The following is a 17004-nucleotide window of genomic DNA, read 5'->3' as shown; positions in this document are numbered from 1 at the left end:
TATACTATAGCATAACTCATCACAACATTGTATACTATAGCATAACTCATCACAACATTGTATACTATAGCATAACTCATCACAGCAGTGTGTACTAACTATATCGTAACTCATCACATCATTGTGTACTATACGCCATATCAATCATGCAATTGACAGAAAACTTGATGTATTATTTCTAACAAGAGACCCATGTAGAACTGAGATCTATCACCTGGCTGGCATCTGCTTACCATATTTGCCAGCCTATAAGATGATACTTTTTTACCATAAAATCTTAGCTTCGTCTTATACTCTAAATCAATTTATATATGGATTTTGTCATCCTAATTGCTTTATCATTTAATTTTAAACATGGAAAGAAATTCTCCAAAAGTGCAAAATATAATCTGTAAAAAATATTTCATTTTGGGGAAGAGATCGTGTATAAAAAATATAGGACCCCAAACTGAGGATTTTTAACAATTATATGACCAGTATTAAAAATTAACGTACATCAGATGTAATTGCGCTAAAGCAGCATGCAATACTAATATACATTGTTTTTAACAAACGTTTAAATCTGATATATGTACATTATAATTGACAAGTTAGAAGATGAATAACCATGATAAAGACTGATATTACATCATAATTTTCCTACTGCACCTCATGATCTAATAAAAATTATGCCCCATTATGTGAGAGAGAGAGAGATGTCATGACGATTGTATGGTAATCTTTTTTGTTCGCCGACTTGATGACTATCACAGTCCTGTACTCGTGTACAAAAGTGAAGTACCATATTCCATTATCAATTAACCAATATGTAAGCAATTCCTTATAGTTTAGTTATCACTTCCATTGTCCAAGAATCACATGGCTTTGTAGTGGTCTTTACATGCTAATTAAATATGCCACAGCTGTAGTCAGGTTTCTAAGTCAACATCTGTTTGAGGTGAAGATTCCGCAGACCAGATCAGATTAGTGAGGCTACCAATAGGGTAATGAGGCTACCAATAGGGTAATGAGGCTACCCATGGGTATTATAATTTGGTACCATATAACGAAAATAAAGGACAAGTGGTTGCTCATGTAAATGTCTCAACCAGTGACATCTTTTGAACTTGCAACTGGATTTAAAGTAACATATAGCATTAGCAAAGATAAAAAACATTTGCCACATAAGTACAGGAAGAGTACATGCACTTTTAAAAAATAATCCTATTTGTTGGGAATGGAGAGGTAATTATACTTGCAAAGAAAATTAGCATGTGAAACGGTCATTCTTGGGATTTAACCTAAATGGAGTCTATATGGATATAACTATTGTGAATATTTAAACCCTGAAGGAGTAAGGCATGTATTTTCATAGTTTACATTTACTGTTTAATTTATTATTGTTTTCTCTCTTTGACAAAAGCTTCTGCTAAACAGGGGCAATAAAGTAAAAAAACACAAAAACACTTAGAGCTGGAGTCTCATTCTCTCTCATATATATATATATTGAGACATATTTTATTTTGATCATGAGGTGCAAGAAGAAAAATGCAATGGAATACACATGCATTTTTCTCTGTATGTTTGCATCTCTCTTCCCCCCAAAAAAGTGGAAAAGCATTTTAGCATAAATGATTCAGTTTCCCTTTTGCTGGTAATCTGAAATAGCATACAATGATACTTGTAATATTTATGTAACCAGAAGTTAGTATAATTTAATTCCACACAGCATCATGAATTCTATCCCATCTGTAACTCAATAAATTTTCAAGTCAGCATCATATATGTAACTAAAAGTATACATTTAAAATACTTTGTGTGAAAGAAACTAGGCACTTTCAGTTATATTTAATGATCCAGACCGGAAAGGTTAATGAGTTACAGATAGAATAAAATTTGCAATGCTGTGTGGAACAAAGTAAAAAAGATGAAGCTGAGGTATAGATCTGGCCTCGTCTTATACTCAGCATTGTATGCTTAAAGACATATATACCATTATGCACTGTCAGATATGGTCAAATCCTGTTATGTGGACTTTGAGAAGTTGTTGTTTATGGCATAATATTTTTTAAAATTTAGTAATGCAGACCAAATTTGATGGCAGAGCAGCATATTTTTTTATAAAAATGAAAGCCCTATATACCATGATGCTCACTGACAAGTTTGGTAACGTTCTGTTGAGTAGCTTTTGAGATGAAGTTGATCAAAGGTTTTTCTATTTTATTAATAGTGACAAAATGTCATTATGGATCAGGATCATTTGAAGGGCACAAGAACCATAATGCTTCTGCCAAATTTGGTCCAATTCTGTTTAGTAGTTTTTCATCAGAAATTGCTTTGTTCTATGTTTAGTAATGGTGGCCATACCAGAATACGGTTCAGCATCATTCATATAAAAATGAAAGACCTTAATATCACAGCCCTTTATACTGGGATGCTTTCTATCACATTTGGTCAAATTCTGCTCAGCAAAGTTTTTGAGAATGTTGTTTAAAAGTTTTTCTATTTTTAGTACCATGGCCATATTTGATGTAAAATTATCATCCTTTTCACAAACCTAAAGCATCTTCATGCCAAAATGCTGTCTCCTGGTTTGATTGCTAAAGACAATGCACAATGGACACTGGGCCATAACACATGCTCACACGGCCTTATAGCAGGGTGAGCTTATAAATAAAAGTACCCAAATATGAATACAGACCTTTGCTTGCAAATAATATATGGACTAAATGCAAGTTGTCCATTTTTAGCATGGTCTGCAAATCCAAGTCTATGAAGACTGTCTGAACGAAACTGAAGCAGGCATTCCAAAATCTGTTAAAAAGAAAACAAGAATGCATTGACTAGAGTACTTTTTTTTTGGTGCATGTCAGTTCACATCTATGTTGGTGCTAGCAATAGACAAAGTCACTAAAGGTGATACAAAAACTGTAAGATGGCAAACAAAATATATTTTAAAACAACATATCTTACAAGCTGAGTTGCAATTTAAAGGCTTTAAGGACCACTAGTGTAACATGTTTTCGAGGCTGAAGACACACCAATGGAGATGATTATTTCATTTATCTTGAAGTAGAATTAAGGACAAAAGGGACTAAAATTATGCATATATACAAAATGTCATTAAATCAAAGTAATTTGGAAAAATAATGGAAATCATTATATACAAAATGCTGGTAAATAACACTGATCTACAGCTGAAATGCTTCCGAAATAAATGTAGTCAAACGTTACTAATTCTGGGTCACTGAGAACAAAAATGATGCTTAAAATTGTAGATTGGCTTTAGTTTTAAAGATCTGATACTGGGTCAGTATACATGACTCTTGACTCAGGAATGGTGGAGGAAAACTGAGTTATATAAAGGGAAGGGATCTCAATTTAAACCAGAAATGACTAACATACATTTTTGACTGGATCTATGAATAAATATATGACTGGGTTTGGACAATACTTGCTTTTTGGGTAAAACAATGAATGCGGCAATTTGAAGCTAGTTTTGCATCATACATGATATGAATTGCATCATGTTATTCCTTGCAGTCATGGATGATGCAATCATAACTAAGCTTACATCACTTTGCTGAACAATTTGTGTTATATCAGCTCTAAAAATCATACAGGGTCGTGCTCTAAAGATTTCTGCTTTACATTATAATTATAACTATTACTTAGCAATATGTAGCCAGTGTTGTGCTGACATGCTGATAAACCCTATACATACATATTTAAATTTTGTGAATTCATATTAACATCATTTATATTTTGAACCAACTACATATATAGAGACATGTCCTGGTGAAAATTCAATGACGATATGGCCATATCTACTAGAGGAGTAGTAATAACAAGATTTATTGGAAAGTCATCATTATCACCATGATGGAGGTCTGATCAGCACTATTTTTGTGTAAGATCGACAAAATATCATAAAATGTGAGAAGCTTTTCAAAGATATTTTAGAGTTCATAATGTCTTCCCTCACATTATTCTGTTTATCACCACATAATTAGGTACATAAGTATAAAAAAAAAAACATGCAACCAATTAAAATGCTGCTACAGCAAATGGATGTTAGTTCAGCTGGTAACTACCCACCATGTCACTTGCCTTTATTTCAAATTTGGTTATATTTCAGTATTTATTTATAAATTTTTATGGAAAAGAACTAACAAAAATTCTGAATCTAAATATTGGTGGTACATTTACTTCAAACTTTTTGTATTCCGTCAGATAAATTCAGGGAGTCATGGCAAATTTAAAGGAGTTTTTGTAAGATTTAACGACTTTTCAAACACAGAACCGACCTCTCAAATTCAATGAAATTTCAAGGCAACCCTCAATTTCATGGCTTTTTCAAGACTGTATGAACCATGTTTTGTTTAAACCCAAGGACTACAGGACTATCTGTTCAGAAGTACCTATAACATGGTTTTCAAGATGGCTCCTATGGCAGCCATACTGGATGTTTGATTGGTACAGTTTTCACCTATAACCAACAATCATTTAAAATATTTTAGCAAGGAGTCTATCTTGCTACAACTATCAATTTGGGTCAAGAAGCTATAACTAGACTTCATGATGACCACTGATGACCATTAAATTGGAGGTCTGTGCAGCAACAGTTTCACTGCGGATCAACTACATATCATAGGAAGACTTTTAGCGAAAACAGCATGTGTGTATGATATATAATGGAACTAATTAACCACGAGATCCTCTCAGATAAGAAGTCTTTTAGTGAAAGCCCCATACTACTATAGCTATCTGTTTAAGAAGAGAAACAAAATTAAGATTTTCATGATGGCCAACATTGCAACCATACTGAAAGACAGATTAGCAGCAATTTTATTTAACACCAACTAGTAATCATGTCTGTCAGTGATAACCTGATGTCAACACAGTAGTACCTGTCTTAAAAGACAATCCCTAAAGCTCATGGTCTCTCAAAACAGATGGTCCCTAATGACAAGTCAAAATACTATATAATCAATAAAATTCATGCGCAAAGAATATTATCTCTCAAAACAAGTGGTCTCTCATAGCACTGGTTTTATCAAGACAGGTTTAATGCATGACCATCTATGCTGGTGGAGAAGCAAAAACAAGATTTTCAAAATGGGAATGTTTGAAGTCAGATCAGCACCATCTTTATTCAAAAACAGCTAAACATCATAAGTCTTGTACTGAAACTAAATTATTTATGTGACCATCAGTTTAGAAGAAGCGATAGTAAGATTTTTGTTATAGCTGCCATAATGGCTATCATTAAAGTCTGAGTTTAACCATTTTATATAAAACCGCAAAAACATCATTATAAATCTTTTGTTGAAAAAACCTGTCAATATGACCATATGACCAGCAGTAGTGATAACAATACTGTAAAGATAGCCTCCATGAGGAATCATTTTTATTAGGACCAACTAGATCTTGGGATGAAAATATACTAGAATTTTCATGACAATCCTCCAATTAGTTTGTAAGGAATCGCGATAACTTGTGTTACTGGACTGATGACTGCTTACAGGCAGATGAATGATGACCAGTCTATGACCAGTAGAGCTATAAAAAACAAGAGCTTAATTTTTTTCCCTTTTTTATACCATATTTCTTAAAATCTCCATTAAATGCTATTATCAGCACACCTACTCTGCTTGAACACTGCACAGGACACATCCAAGGTAAGAAGGCTGCCTCTGTTAGTTGCTTTTAATGACATGCAGGATGATGCATTAGGCCTATCCATCAAGCAGAGGTCAGCATGATGACTCTCTAGGATATCAATCCAGTATAATGGTAAATGTAGGTCACAGTGACCTTCACTTCTTGAAAGGATGTATGCACTACATGAGATGCATATATTCTATTTTGATTATTCTAACATTAATAGTAACTAAGAAATAAATTCAAAACAAAATTGAATATAAATTAGCGTGTTATGAAATATGTCACACTGAACCACATTTGAGAGGGCTTAATACTCCTCAATGTGCATCCCCACACCAATTTTCAAGATTCTAGGTATAACAACATGTATACAAGGTTTAAAGTAAACATGTTGTCATGAGTGAACACACAAAAACCTAAATATGAAATGTAAGTAACAGTGAGACATTTTTGTGGGTAAGGGTGTGGTACTAAAAGACATGCATGCAATCAAGATTTTAGCATAAAAGGAGCCTGAAAAGTAAACTTAAAACACACAAGTCAGTGGAGCATGAACCATGGCTCAGATTGACATTCTTTTGTGATGAGAGTGCGGTATTCATCAAGCTGCATCCACTTTATCAAGTTTCAAGGCTCCAGGTATAACAGTTTGTACACAAGGTGCCAAAACAGAAAATTAGTTGAACATAAAAACTTGGCCATGAATATATATGTATTACCTTTATGTTATTTAAGATATATTTTGCAGAATTTTGAACTTAAACCTTTGTTGGCACTACATAGCCACTTTTGTGCTGGTATGATGTAAAACACTACTACTACTACAACTAACGCTGTATGAGGTTAACCTCATTAGCAACTTCACCCTCCCCCTCCAGGGGTAGACGCCATGATATCCACTCGAAGCTGTTGCCTAGGATCTATGAAAAAAGGATGGAGGAGAGGTGAGGCTGCATATGTGTTTATCTTTCATACATACAGACACTAATGCCAGGGGGGGCCCCGAGTGGCCGAGTGGTCTAAAGCGCTCACCGTTCCGGATCACTGCCATCTCACCTCTGTCTGCGTATGTTCGAGTCCAAGGCTCGGCTAGCGTGGGTACGTGGGAGAGCCTGCCAGTAGCTTCTCGTGGGTCGGTGGTTCTTTCCTGGGTTTTCCAGGGTTCTTCCTCCACCAGTTATACTGGCCGCCATATATGGCCTATCTTGTGCTGAAAATGGCGTTAAACCCCAGAACAACAACAACAACAACTAATGCCAGGGGTAATGCAATTTCTCTTTACTTCATAGATGCAAGATGCTGACATAATAAATGCATCCAAAAATAATATTCAGATAATGAGAAATAACAACAAAATTCCTCTAAAGGAATGATGCTCTATTGGCCAAAAAGAATTTCCCAGGAATCTACAATGAGACCATTTCTTCTTTATAAATGTGAAGTGTTGAAATTGTTCACTGTAGTGGCCATACTAGATGTAAGATCAGCACCATTTTATTTAGGACAAACCAGACTACGTTAGATGTCTTTTGGTGAAAACCATCAATAAAGTTAGGAGGAGTCACGATAACAAAATTTTCAAGATGGCCACTATGGTAGCCATATTGAATGTCAGTTTTATTTAGGACCAGCTACAAAATTTTGTCTTTCAATGAAAACTGAAATGACTTTGTATTCTGGATGGTTGTTAAAGATGGGTGTCATGGTGGCCATACTGGAGGTACAATCAGCACCATTTTCATTATAACCAGCTATAAATCATAAAAAGTTTTCTGGGTGAAAACTGCATATTGATATGGTTTTTCATTTAGGAGTAGCAATAACAAGATTTTCAAGATGGGCACCAAGTAAGCCATTTTGGAGGTCAGATTGGAACCAATTTCAATGAGGACCAAAATAATCTCTTTTGGTTAAAACCTGATGTTGATATGACTATCCATTTACATACAGTAGGAACAAAAACAATTTCTGATGGTAACCATGATGGCTATATTGGAGGTTAAATTGGCACCATTTTTATTTAAGACAAACCATAAACCTTCTGGTGAAAACCCCATGTTGATATGACTTTCCATTCAGGATGAGTAGGCACCATTTTCATTTATGACCAACTAGACATTTTCTGGAGTCTTTTAGCAAAAATCCCATTTTGATATGACCATCCATTCTGGTAAAGTAGCAATATTAAGATCTTCAAGATAGCCACTGTGTTGGCCATATTGGCTCCCCAAGTAGCATCAATACGTATCTTAATGGCTAACCAGACCTTGGGATGAATGTGCATGTGAAGTTTCATGGTAATCTGCTAAGTAGTTTAGGAGGAGTAGTGATCCTACACTTGTGCTAATGGATGGATGATGGACAATAGGCCTACAATAAATTTTTTTGGTCTATAACAAATAAAGCTAAAAATTCACAAAATTTGGTCAAAGAAATTGAAAGATTAAGTATTGGAGGTTAATTTTATATTCTGTATTATAACAGTTTGTCACTGACAAATATAGTTAAATGTTTTTAGGGGAAGGAGAAATACAGAAAGGAGAAAGAACAGTGCATAAACTCTATTTGTACTTGTAAGAGCAATATAAAGTCATTTTGAATTATCAGAATATTTGTTTTCAGAATTAAACATTAAAAAAAATATACAACTCAAAAAACTAATTCATGGATAGATTCAAACTGTATTTTTTCTTCTTCTCATTTTGAAATTCAATGCTAAAAAAGAATTACACAATAAAAGACTCAATCGATTAAGATTATAAAGAACTTTAAATTAAAGTGTACACACACTTAACAATCTAAACAGCATTTATTGCCACTGGAAGAATCTGACAGCTGTGTCTGGCTATTTGTTAATGTAGGCAAGAACTAGCAGCATGTTAAATGAAGACTCTTTCACCCAACCTCACCCACCCCCATCATCCTATACAACAGGATACTGTTATACTTGTTAAGACACATCCACACATGTCAATGCCACTTTGCAACCATACAAACACTGTAATAATGCTGTATACTTGCAGCCTTGCAAATGTTAGACGCTACAATAACCCTTAATAAAAACAAGCAAAATAATGTTTGCAGCTGTAATACTGCTACATATCTACAACTATGTGAATGAAGATGCTGTAATACTCCTACATACCTACAATTATGTGAATGAAGATGCTGTAACACTGGTGCACACCTATAACCATGTGAATGAAGATGCTGTAACACAGCTGCACACTATAACCATGTGAATGAAGATGATGTAACACTGGTGCACACCTATAACCAATGGAATGATGATGCTGTAACACTCCTACATACCTACAATTATGTGAATGAAGATGCTGTAACACAGCTGCACATTATAACCATGTGAATGAAGATGATGTAACACTGGTGCACACCTATAACCATGTGAATGAAGATGCTGTAACACAGCTGCACACTATAACCATGTGAATGAAGATGATGTAACACCAGTGCACACCTATAACCAATGGAATGAAGATGCTGTAACACTGGTGCACACCTGTAACCAATGGAATGAAGATGCTGTAACACTGCTGCACACCTATAACCATGTGAATGAAGATTCTTTAACAATGGGACACACCTACAACCATGTGAATGAAGATACTGTAACACTGCTGCACACCTATAACCATGTGAATGAAGATGATATAACAACGATGCACACCTATAACCATGTGAATGAAGATGCTGTAACATTGGTGCACACCTATAACCATGTGAATGAAGATGCTCTAATAATGCTGCACACCTATAACCATGTGAATGAAGATGCTGTAACATTGGTGCACACCTATAACCATGTGAATGAAGATGATGTAACACTGGTGCACGCCTATAACCATGCGAATGAAGATGCTGTAACATTGGTGCACACCTATAACCATGTGAATGAAGATGATATAACACTAGTGCACACCTATAACCATGTGAATGAATAATGATGTAACACTGGTGCACACCTATAACCATGTGAATGAAGATGCTGTAACACTGATGCACACCTATAACCATGTGAATGAAGATGTTGTAACATTGGTGCACACCTATAACCATGTGAATGAAGATGATATAACACTAGTGCACACCTATAACCATGTGAATGAAGATGATATAACACTAGTGCACACCTATAACCATGTGAATGAAGATGATGTAACACTGGTGCACACCTATGACCATGTGAATGAAGATGCTGTAACACTGGTGCACACCTATAACTATGTGAATGAAGATGCTGTAACACTGATGCACACCTATAACCATGTGAATGAAGATGCTGTAACACTGCTGCATACATTCAAACCATGTGAACAAAGATGCTGTAATACTGCTGCACACCTACAACCATGTGAATGAAATGAAGGAAGTCCATACAAATCAAAACTCCTTGATTCTATTCACACTTTTAACCTCAAACAGTCAGTTTGCCAAAACCACCCATAAGCATGGTCACATTTTAGTCTGGATTCTTAACAGATCTGATGATAACAGTCTAAAGTCTTCAGTGGTGTCCCACTAACTTGCATCAGATCACTTCATATGCCGACTCATCATATCTGTCCCTAACACTCCATCTCCATTTGCTTCTAAGAGAAACCTCCATATGATAAACATAACAACTTCATTTGTTTTTCAGTTCATGGAGTTTTTGCAATCTTGTCATTGATTATGCTTTTATGTGTTATCTAATACTATAAAGAACTTGGAACTCCATAGATTAGGCACTGTACTAAGTCTACATTATTATTAATGAAGACACTGTAATACTGCTGCATTCTTACAGTCCTGCTGATGTTATTCTGCATAACCACTGTGTACCTATAGCTCCACACATCAGATGCTGCAACACTGCTGGATATCTGAAGCCCTACAAATATTTGATACTGTAATAGTACAGCATTAGCTGCATACTTACAGCCTTTCGAATGTTAGATGCTGTAATACTTCTGAAGTCTTTGGGATTGCTGTACTGGGTGGTGATGTTAGTGATCAGTATCTCATAAACTTTCAGGCAATGCTCAGGAGGTGCAGTGTACAACTTCATCTAAAATAAACAATTATAAAGTTGCAATAGATAATCCACAAGGTATTCAATGATATCCACACTTCTGCAGAGATATTGTGAACAGCCTCATTTGTGCTTCTTTGTAACTTAAACTTTGCCTACATAGATTGAGAGGGGAAGATAAGACGTTGCATGATATTTCTATAGATGGCAATGAAGTTTCAGTTTCTGCATGCAGACCATGGTGGGAGTGGGTGGGGTACAAAAGTCAAAGTTCAAAATGTCAAAAATGCAAAAGTGTAGATATTTGTGATGGCTGCCATCTCCAATTGTCCTCATACTAATATCGTTTGATTCATCTTTATAAAACCACACCTTGCAAAGTATCGCTAGTGACTTTAAGCACACCTGGCAAAGTACCGCTAGTGACTTTAAGCACACCTGGCAAAGTACCGCTAGTGACTTTAAGCACACCTGGCAAAGTACCGCTAGTGACTTTAAGCACACCTGTAAGTGCCCAGGCTCTGAGTGACAAATTTCTTCCACTCTGTTAACTTAAGACTCAAAGGTTCCTCTGCTAACATGGAGCCAACAGCTTATTTACCCATATGATATTTGATTCTTTTTTACAATATTTATCCCACTTTAATTAATATCCTATGAATAAAATTAATACTGTCTACCTGCTTGTCTTAATGCCTGTATTAGGGAGGAAGTAAATGCTTACTTTCAGCAGATCCACTAATCCCAGTATAGCAGTCTTGGTGTCAATAAGGTGGGACTCATCCACATTGTTGATGATATCTGGTTTTTCTGGCACTGGGTATGGAGATACCAACTTATAGTTAAGTGGTCGATTGACTAGCTAAAAACAGACAGAAAAACGTTTTAAACAAAGAAGAATTTAATGAAATCTTACAATTAACTTTACATCTTTTTTATTCAAATGATTCTAATAAGAGAAGGTAGATCAATAGGGACTGACTTACAACATTACAGAATTAGTCAAGATCAATAGCATCAAATTGTGGAAACAGGAAGTTAAAAAATATTCCAGATGCTATAAGAGAGATATTATTTGGTACAATAACTTTTTGCATCATCAAAACAGAATAAACATGATGATATTAGAAAACTGTTCCATACCTGTAACTAAATTTTCATGTGATGCAACAATTTCAGGATATGGATGGTTATGTCTAGATTTTCAGCAATTCTTTCCCTTTGCATTCATGAGGATATTGTTACTCAATTTACACATTAAATTTGGAATTGCCAATGATTGCTCTGGCTCTTAATGTTTGGGGTCAAATAATGGTGAACTGTTTTAAATTCAGGGGATCAAGTGATTAATTTCCTGAAAGCTGTTTGAACAAGAGAATTTTTTATGTTTCTTGATGGAAATTCAATATCAGGGCAAAACAATTATCTTGATTATAGTTGTTAACTGTGAGAAGATGCCAATGTCAAAATGTTTCCTTTTTATAAATCTACAGCATTCACAAAACATTTTGCTGAAATCTGACAATGTTTATTTCACTCATGATTGTTAACTATATTTCAGACATTCATCTGTAGTTATTACATAAAATGGCTACAATTTGTTTATTTCCCTTATGACTGTTAACTGTATTTCAGACATTTGTCCATAGTCATTACAGAAAGTGGCTACAATATTTATTTCACTCATGGCTGTTAACTGTATTTCAAACATCCGTCTGTGGTCATTACAGAAAGTGGATGCATCCACTAAAGCAGCCTTTGCAAAAGGTACACTTAAGAATAAAAAAATATAGTTTAGGACTTTTTGATCTGTGCATTTTTTAGGTCTAAATTCTCTACACACCAATTATATCTATTTGCCTGTATGCTGAGTTTCTCAACAATCAAAAATACTCTAATGGATTACATATTTTACATTTATTTACCAGCTATGAATGCTTTGTTGCAGAATGTTTTCATCCTGGGTTTAGTGTGCAAAGGAATTGCTAGATTACACTTGTCAAAGCAAACTCTAGCTCTACCTCCTCGGATACTCCTGGAATTGTTTTGCTGTTTTTGTTTATCTGTTTCATTCCATGTTGTCTATTGGTGTTTGTCCATCACAGCCTTTCCAGTAATGAATGGCTAGAAAAACTAGCTAGGTTTTGATGATAAAATCGACTGATCCTAATAAAAGACCTGAAGCAAAATTACATGCTAACTTGTAATTCAATAACCTGCACAACCAGAGTGTTATCAATTACATAGTTCACCTCTATGAAGCTTTTTTGTTGTCTCCAGTAACCACTGCAAATATTAAATATCATGCAGTAAATAAGTTCAGAATAAAGTGAATTAACAATGAAATGGCCCCAGTTTTAATCAAAGTTTATTTGCAACATTTACTCTTTATATTTTAACTTTTAATCTATTTAACATTTTATACATTAATTAGCACTGTAAAGCCAGTACTGTGAAAAGCCTACCAACCTAACCTAACTGCCTACTGTGACAGGCATAAAAGCACAAAATAATAAAAAGGAATATTATTTTACATCATATCAAAGTAGTGATGATATAATGAGCTAATACAAACCAGAGATTATTGTTGTCTGTTTATTACTGTGTTACCCAGCATCAGGTAAGCATCAAGAAATTGTTACATTATGACAGATACATATCAGTACAACAAGTGGGCACACATTTAATGTGTACCTTCTCCATTAAATAAATGTGTCAAAGTGGGCATACAGGTAATGTGCACCTTCTCTGTTAAATGAATGAGTCAAAGTAGGCATGCAGGTAATGTGTCCCTTTCTCTGTTAAATGAATGTGTCAGAGTGGTAGAAAGGTAATGTGTACCTTTCTCAGTTAAATGAATGTGTCAAAGTGGGCATACAGGTAACGTGTACCTTTCTGTTAAATGAATGTGTCAAAGTGGGCATACAGGTAATGTGTACCTTTCTCTATTAAATGAATGTGTCAGAGTGGTATAAAGGTAATGTGTACCTTTCTCTGTTAAATGAATGTGTTAGAGTGGCATAAAGGTAATGTGTTCCTTCTCTGTTTAATGACTGCATCAAAGTTGGCATACAGGTAATGTGTAACTTCTCTGTTAAATTACTGAGTCAAAGTTGGCATATAAGTTATATGTACCTTCTCTATTAAATGAATGAGATCCATGAAACAATGGATACTACATCCCTGGGCGAGACAGAGTAAAATGTCTGTAGCCGCTTTCCTGACTCTTGGCTCTGGGTCATTCTCTATGTGATATAAGTGTGGAAGTACCACCCTGTTTACCAGATCATCCTGGAGGAAAAAAAAATAGGAAAAAAAATAGATCAGGCATAACATGTTTAGAGGTCAGTAAAAGATTTTTACCAAAGAAAGCTTGTTTGGGTGGAGTATGTCTCATAGAAAAAAATGTAAAATATTCATATACAAAAGCACTATTGGAGCAAGGTGGTACAGCTTAATATGTATAGATTTATGTCATTTAGGTTGATGATGATTGATAATGATGAGATATCACCTGTCTTGTGACAACATATTTTGACAGAAGGTGTGGTCTTTCAAGACAGGTTCTACTGTAATTTTACAGAATGTGATATAATATCTTTGATAGTGAGCTTGGTCGGGGGGTTGGGATGGCAGCTTAAAGTCATACAATTTTTTATCATATGTAGTGTACTCAATGATACAATTTTGTATCATATGTGGTGTACTCAATGATACAATTTTGTTCAAACTTTTCAGAAAAGGGTTGAGTGCATAAAAAATTAATTTAAAATGCTTTACAAAAATATAAAAGATCTGCTACATTCTGCAAGAAAGACCTATTAAAACATTTAGTGAAACTGTGGCTTGTATCTCACAAAATAATTCTTTCCAAAACAAACCTGTAATCATTTACTAATGTAAATATCAGATATTCTATAATCTAACTCTTAAATCTCATTCATATGTTCCTAAGATTTTCTTTAGTAAGTGTTATGTTTTTATTAAGATTTATTCAATCACAATGAACAAATTTTTTTAAACACACGCCTCACCATCAGAAAATTTAAAACTATCTAGGCAAGAGATTTTCATTATATTAAATGTAAACGATTTGGTGAGAGAACTTCGTAGATATTGTACTGATAAGGTGCCAATTCAACAAACAGAAAAACAAGATAAAAAGAGCTAAATTTCTCCCACCTAATCAAAAGAAAGTGTCCTAAACAAATATTAATTATTGCAACAAGGTCTAGTTTCAAAATGTAAAATATACTGACCTCATACATATACTTGTTGATACTGAGTACAAAAGAAAGGACATCTAGAGCTTTGGTTCTGATCTGTACTCTTTTCTCCAACCTGGATGTATATATGTGAAACATATTTGCTTTGAGAATATTTTGACAGAAAAAGGGTTCAGCAGAAAGCGGTCTCTACAATTAAAGTTACCCATTCATAATGCATTAAGAGTCCATCTACTATATCACAAATCCAGCCCTTTATACTAAAATAGATGTTCACCATGTCTTTTAGCTCGATTTACTTACATAAGTACTAGCAAGTCATCTGCTTGCTGCAGTATAGGTCAGACTAGAGTGGTCTCCTCTTGAATAAAGGGATTGGTGCCAAATCCCATAAATCATCAGCCATCAATGGAACAGATGCATTGCTCTTGCAGGATGGAACTGAAGGGAGGGCCTGGGAGAGTGTGCCCTTATCATGATATGTCTAATTAACAAAAAAGCATTTTACTCTAAAAATTGGTTTCTTCTCCAAATACATTACCCAATTATGATACACATGCATGATAGGTCAGAGAAGGAAGTTTTACTTCCCATATCCCCACAGTTAAACTCTGTCTCTAGTGTCCTAGCATATTTGAAGAAGTTTCGAGTTTCATGCAAGATGCAAGCTAAAGGTAGCATGATTTATGCATGGACATGGTTAAAATAAAAAAATAATATTTTTTTTTTTTATACAAAATCCAGCAAAGTATGTACTTGTGTGTTTTAAAAGTAGGTCATTTGGTGCTGAAGCAAATTGTGTACAGTGCCTTGCCAAAAGACACCTATACGATCCAATCCAGGCTGATCCAATGGTAGAATTCAGACCCAAATCCTTTCTGTCACAGGTCTGGCATTCTAATCATTGAGCCACCATTGCTCCTGCCTGCATTCATGAGGTAGCTGGCTAATATTCCTAATGTAGTGTGATCGGGGAATATATTTGAAGGAGAAACATATATACACACAGACACACTCACAAGCTGTGTTCAAACCTGCTTAGGGTCAGATTTAATGCAGCACGTCTCACTACGCGGCACTTTATTATACCATGGTTCTGTTTCAAGGGCAGTTATGGTCATATATCTGATTGAATCAAGTACTATTAAAATTATATTATGATGTACTTCACTATAATATAGCCTCAAAATAGGGTGGTATATGCCATGGCTACCAAGGACAGCATTATAATGAGGGAGTGCTGTTAAAAATATTACTCTACTCAGTACGAAACCATTAATCAAAGAAGATTAACAAAGAAATAATTTACTTTTGTTATAATGAAAAATATTATGGCATAAAAGTGTCTTGTTGAAAGTGATCTAATGAATTCAGAACAAGGTAACAATTTACTCTGTTGCTTACAATGAAATGTTAATAAATATTTGACATTAATCCAAACATACCTTACTAATTAGAGTTGACTTTACAAGGCATCTTCATCATAAATTTTCACTCAATATTTTGAGTAATAAATGTTAATACAGACAAGAAACTCTTACTCAATAGGTACAAATACAGCCTTCTCATAAGTCAGAAATTTTCAAGTTAAATTTGGAGTAAAAAAATGTTTTATGTCAGATGGGACAGAACTGAACCAAAGTTTCCTAAACTTAAAATCGATAAGGTGTGTATTTATTATTTGTATGCTTTCACAAGTTAAAATGGATTCATAATGCATGTAGAAGGTTTCTATAATGTTAAAACAACAATTTGTACTTACAGCTAACCCCTGAATTACATGACTGTTGCATTCACAACAGTGACTACATAACTCTAAATCAAGTAACTCAATATTTTTGTTTCAAACATTTGATTTTCCTTCAAAAATATGTTTTGCATATACACAGGTATAAACAAGCAAATTCAGGAAAAAATAAAAGCCTGGAAGAAAGGAGGATTGCTTATCCATGGGACAAAGTCTGAACTTTAAAAGTTATAAGCTTTCTTGTAAACTACACGTGTGTTGTTGACCACTGAAGACAAGATCACATGCCTAACCTGAAGCCCCAGGAACTCCTGTACCAAAACCCCATGTGAATATGACCACATGTTCATATG

The 17004-nt window shown here is 34.7% G+C and overlaps 1 protein-coding gene across 4 annotated transcripts in view; it reads right to left on the bottom strand.

Moving 5' to 3' along the window:
* The window catches only part of LOC149802881 (tuberin-like), a 194860-nt gene that overhangs the window by 104252 nt on the left and 73604 nt on the right, over positions 1-17004 (bottom strand). For all 4 annotated transcript variants that reach the window (XM_089952331.1, XM_089952334.1, XM_089952333.1 and 1 more), the window contains exons 14-18: positions 14938-15019; positions 13814-13969; positions 11403-11540; positions 10586-10714; positions 2681-2793 (exon numbers count right to left, since the gene is read on the bottom strand). In XM_089952331.1, the coding sequence (XP_089808457.1) occupies positions 2681-2793; positions 10586-10714; positions 11403-11540; positions 13814-13969; positions 14938-15019 (618 nt within the window). The remainder of the gene's footprint in view (positions 1-2680; positions 2794-10585; positions 10715-11402; positions 11541-13813; positions 13970-14937; positions 15020-17004) is intronic.

The sequence above is a fragment of the Sinohyriopsis cumingii genome, chromosome 3 (assembly GCF_028554795.1).
Source record: "Sinohyriopsis cumingii isolate HCF-2022 chromosome 3, ASM2855479v2, whole genome shotgun sequence".
In the NCBI taxonomy this organism is placed as follows: Eukaryota; Metazoa; Mollusca; class Bivalvia; order Unionida; family Unionidae; genus Sinohyriopsis; species Sinohyriopsis cumingii.
This window is presented reverse-complemented; position numbering and strand designations above follow the sequence as displayed.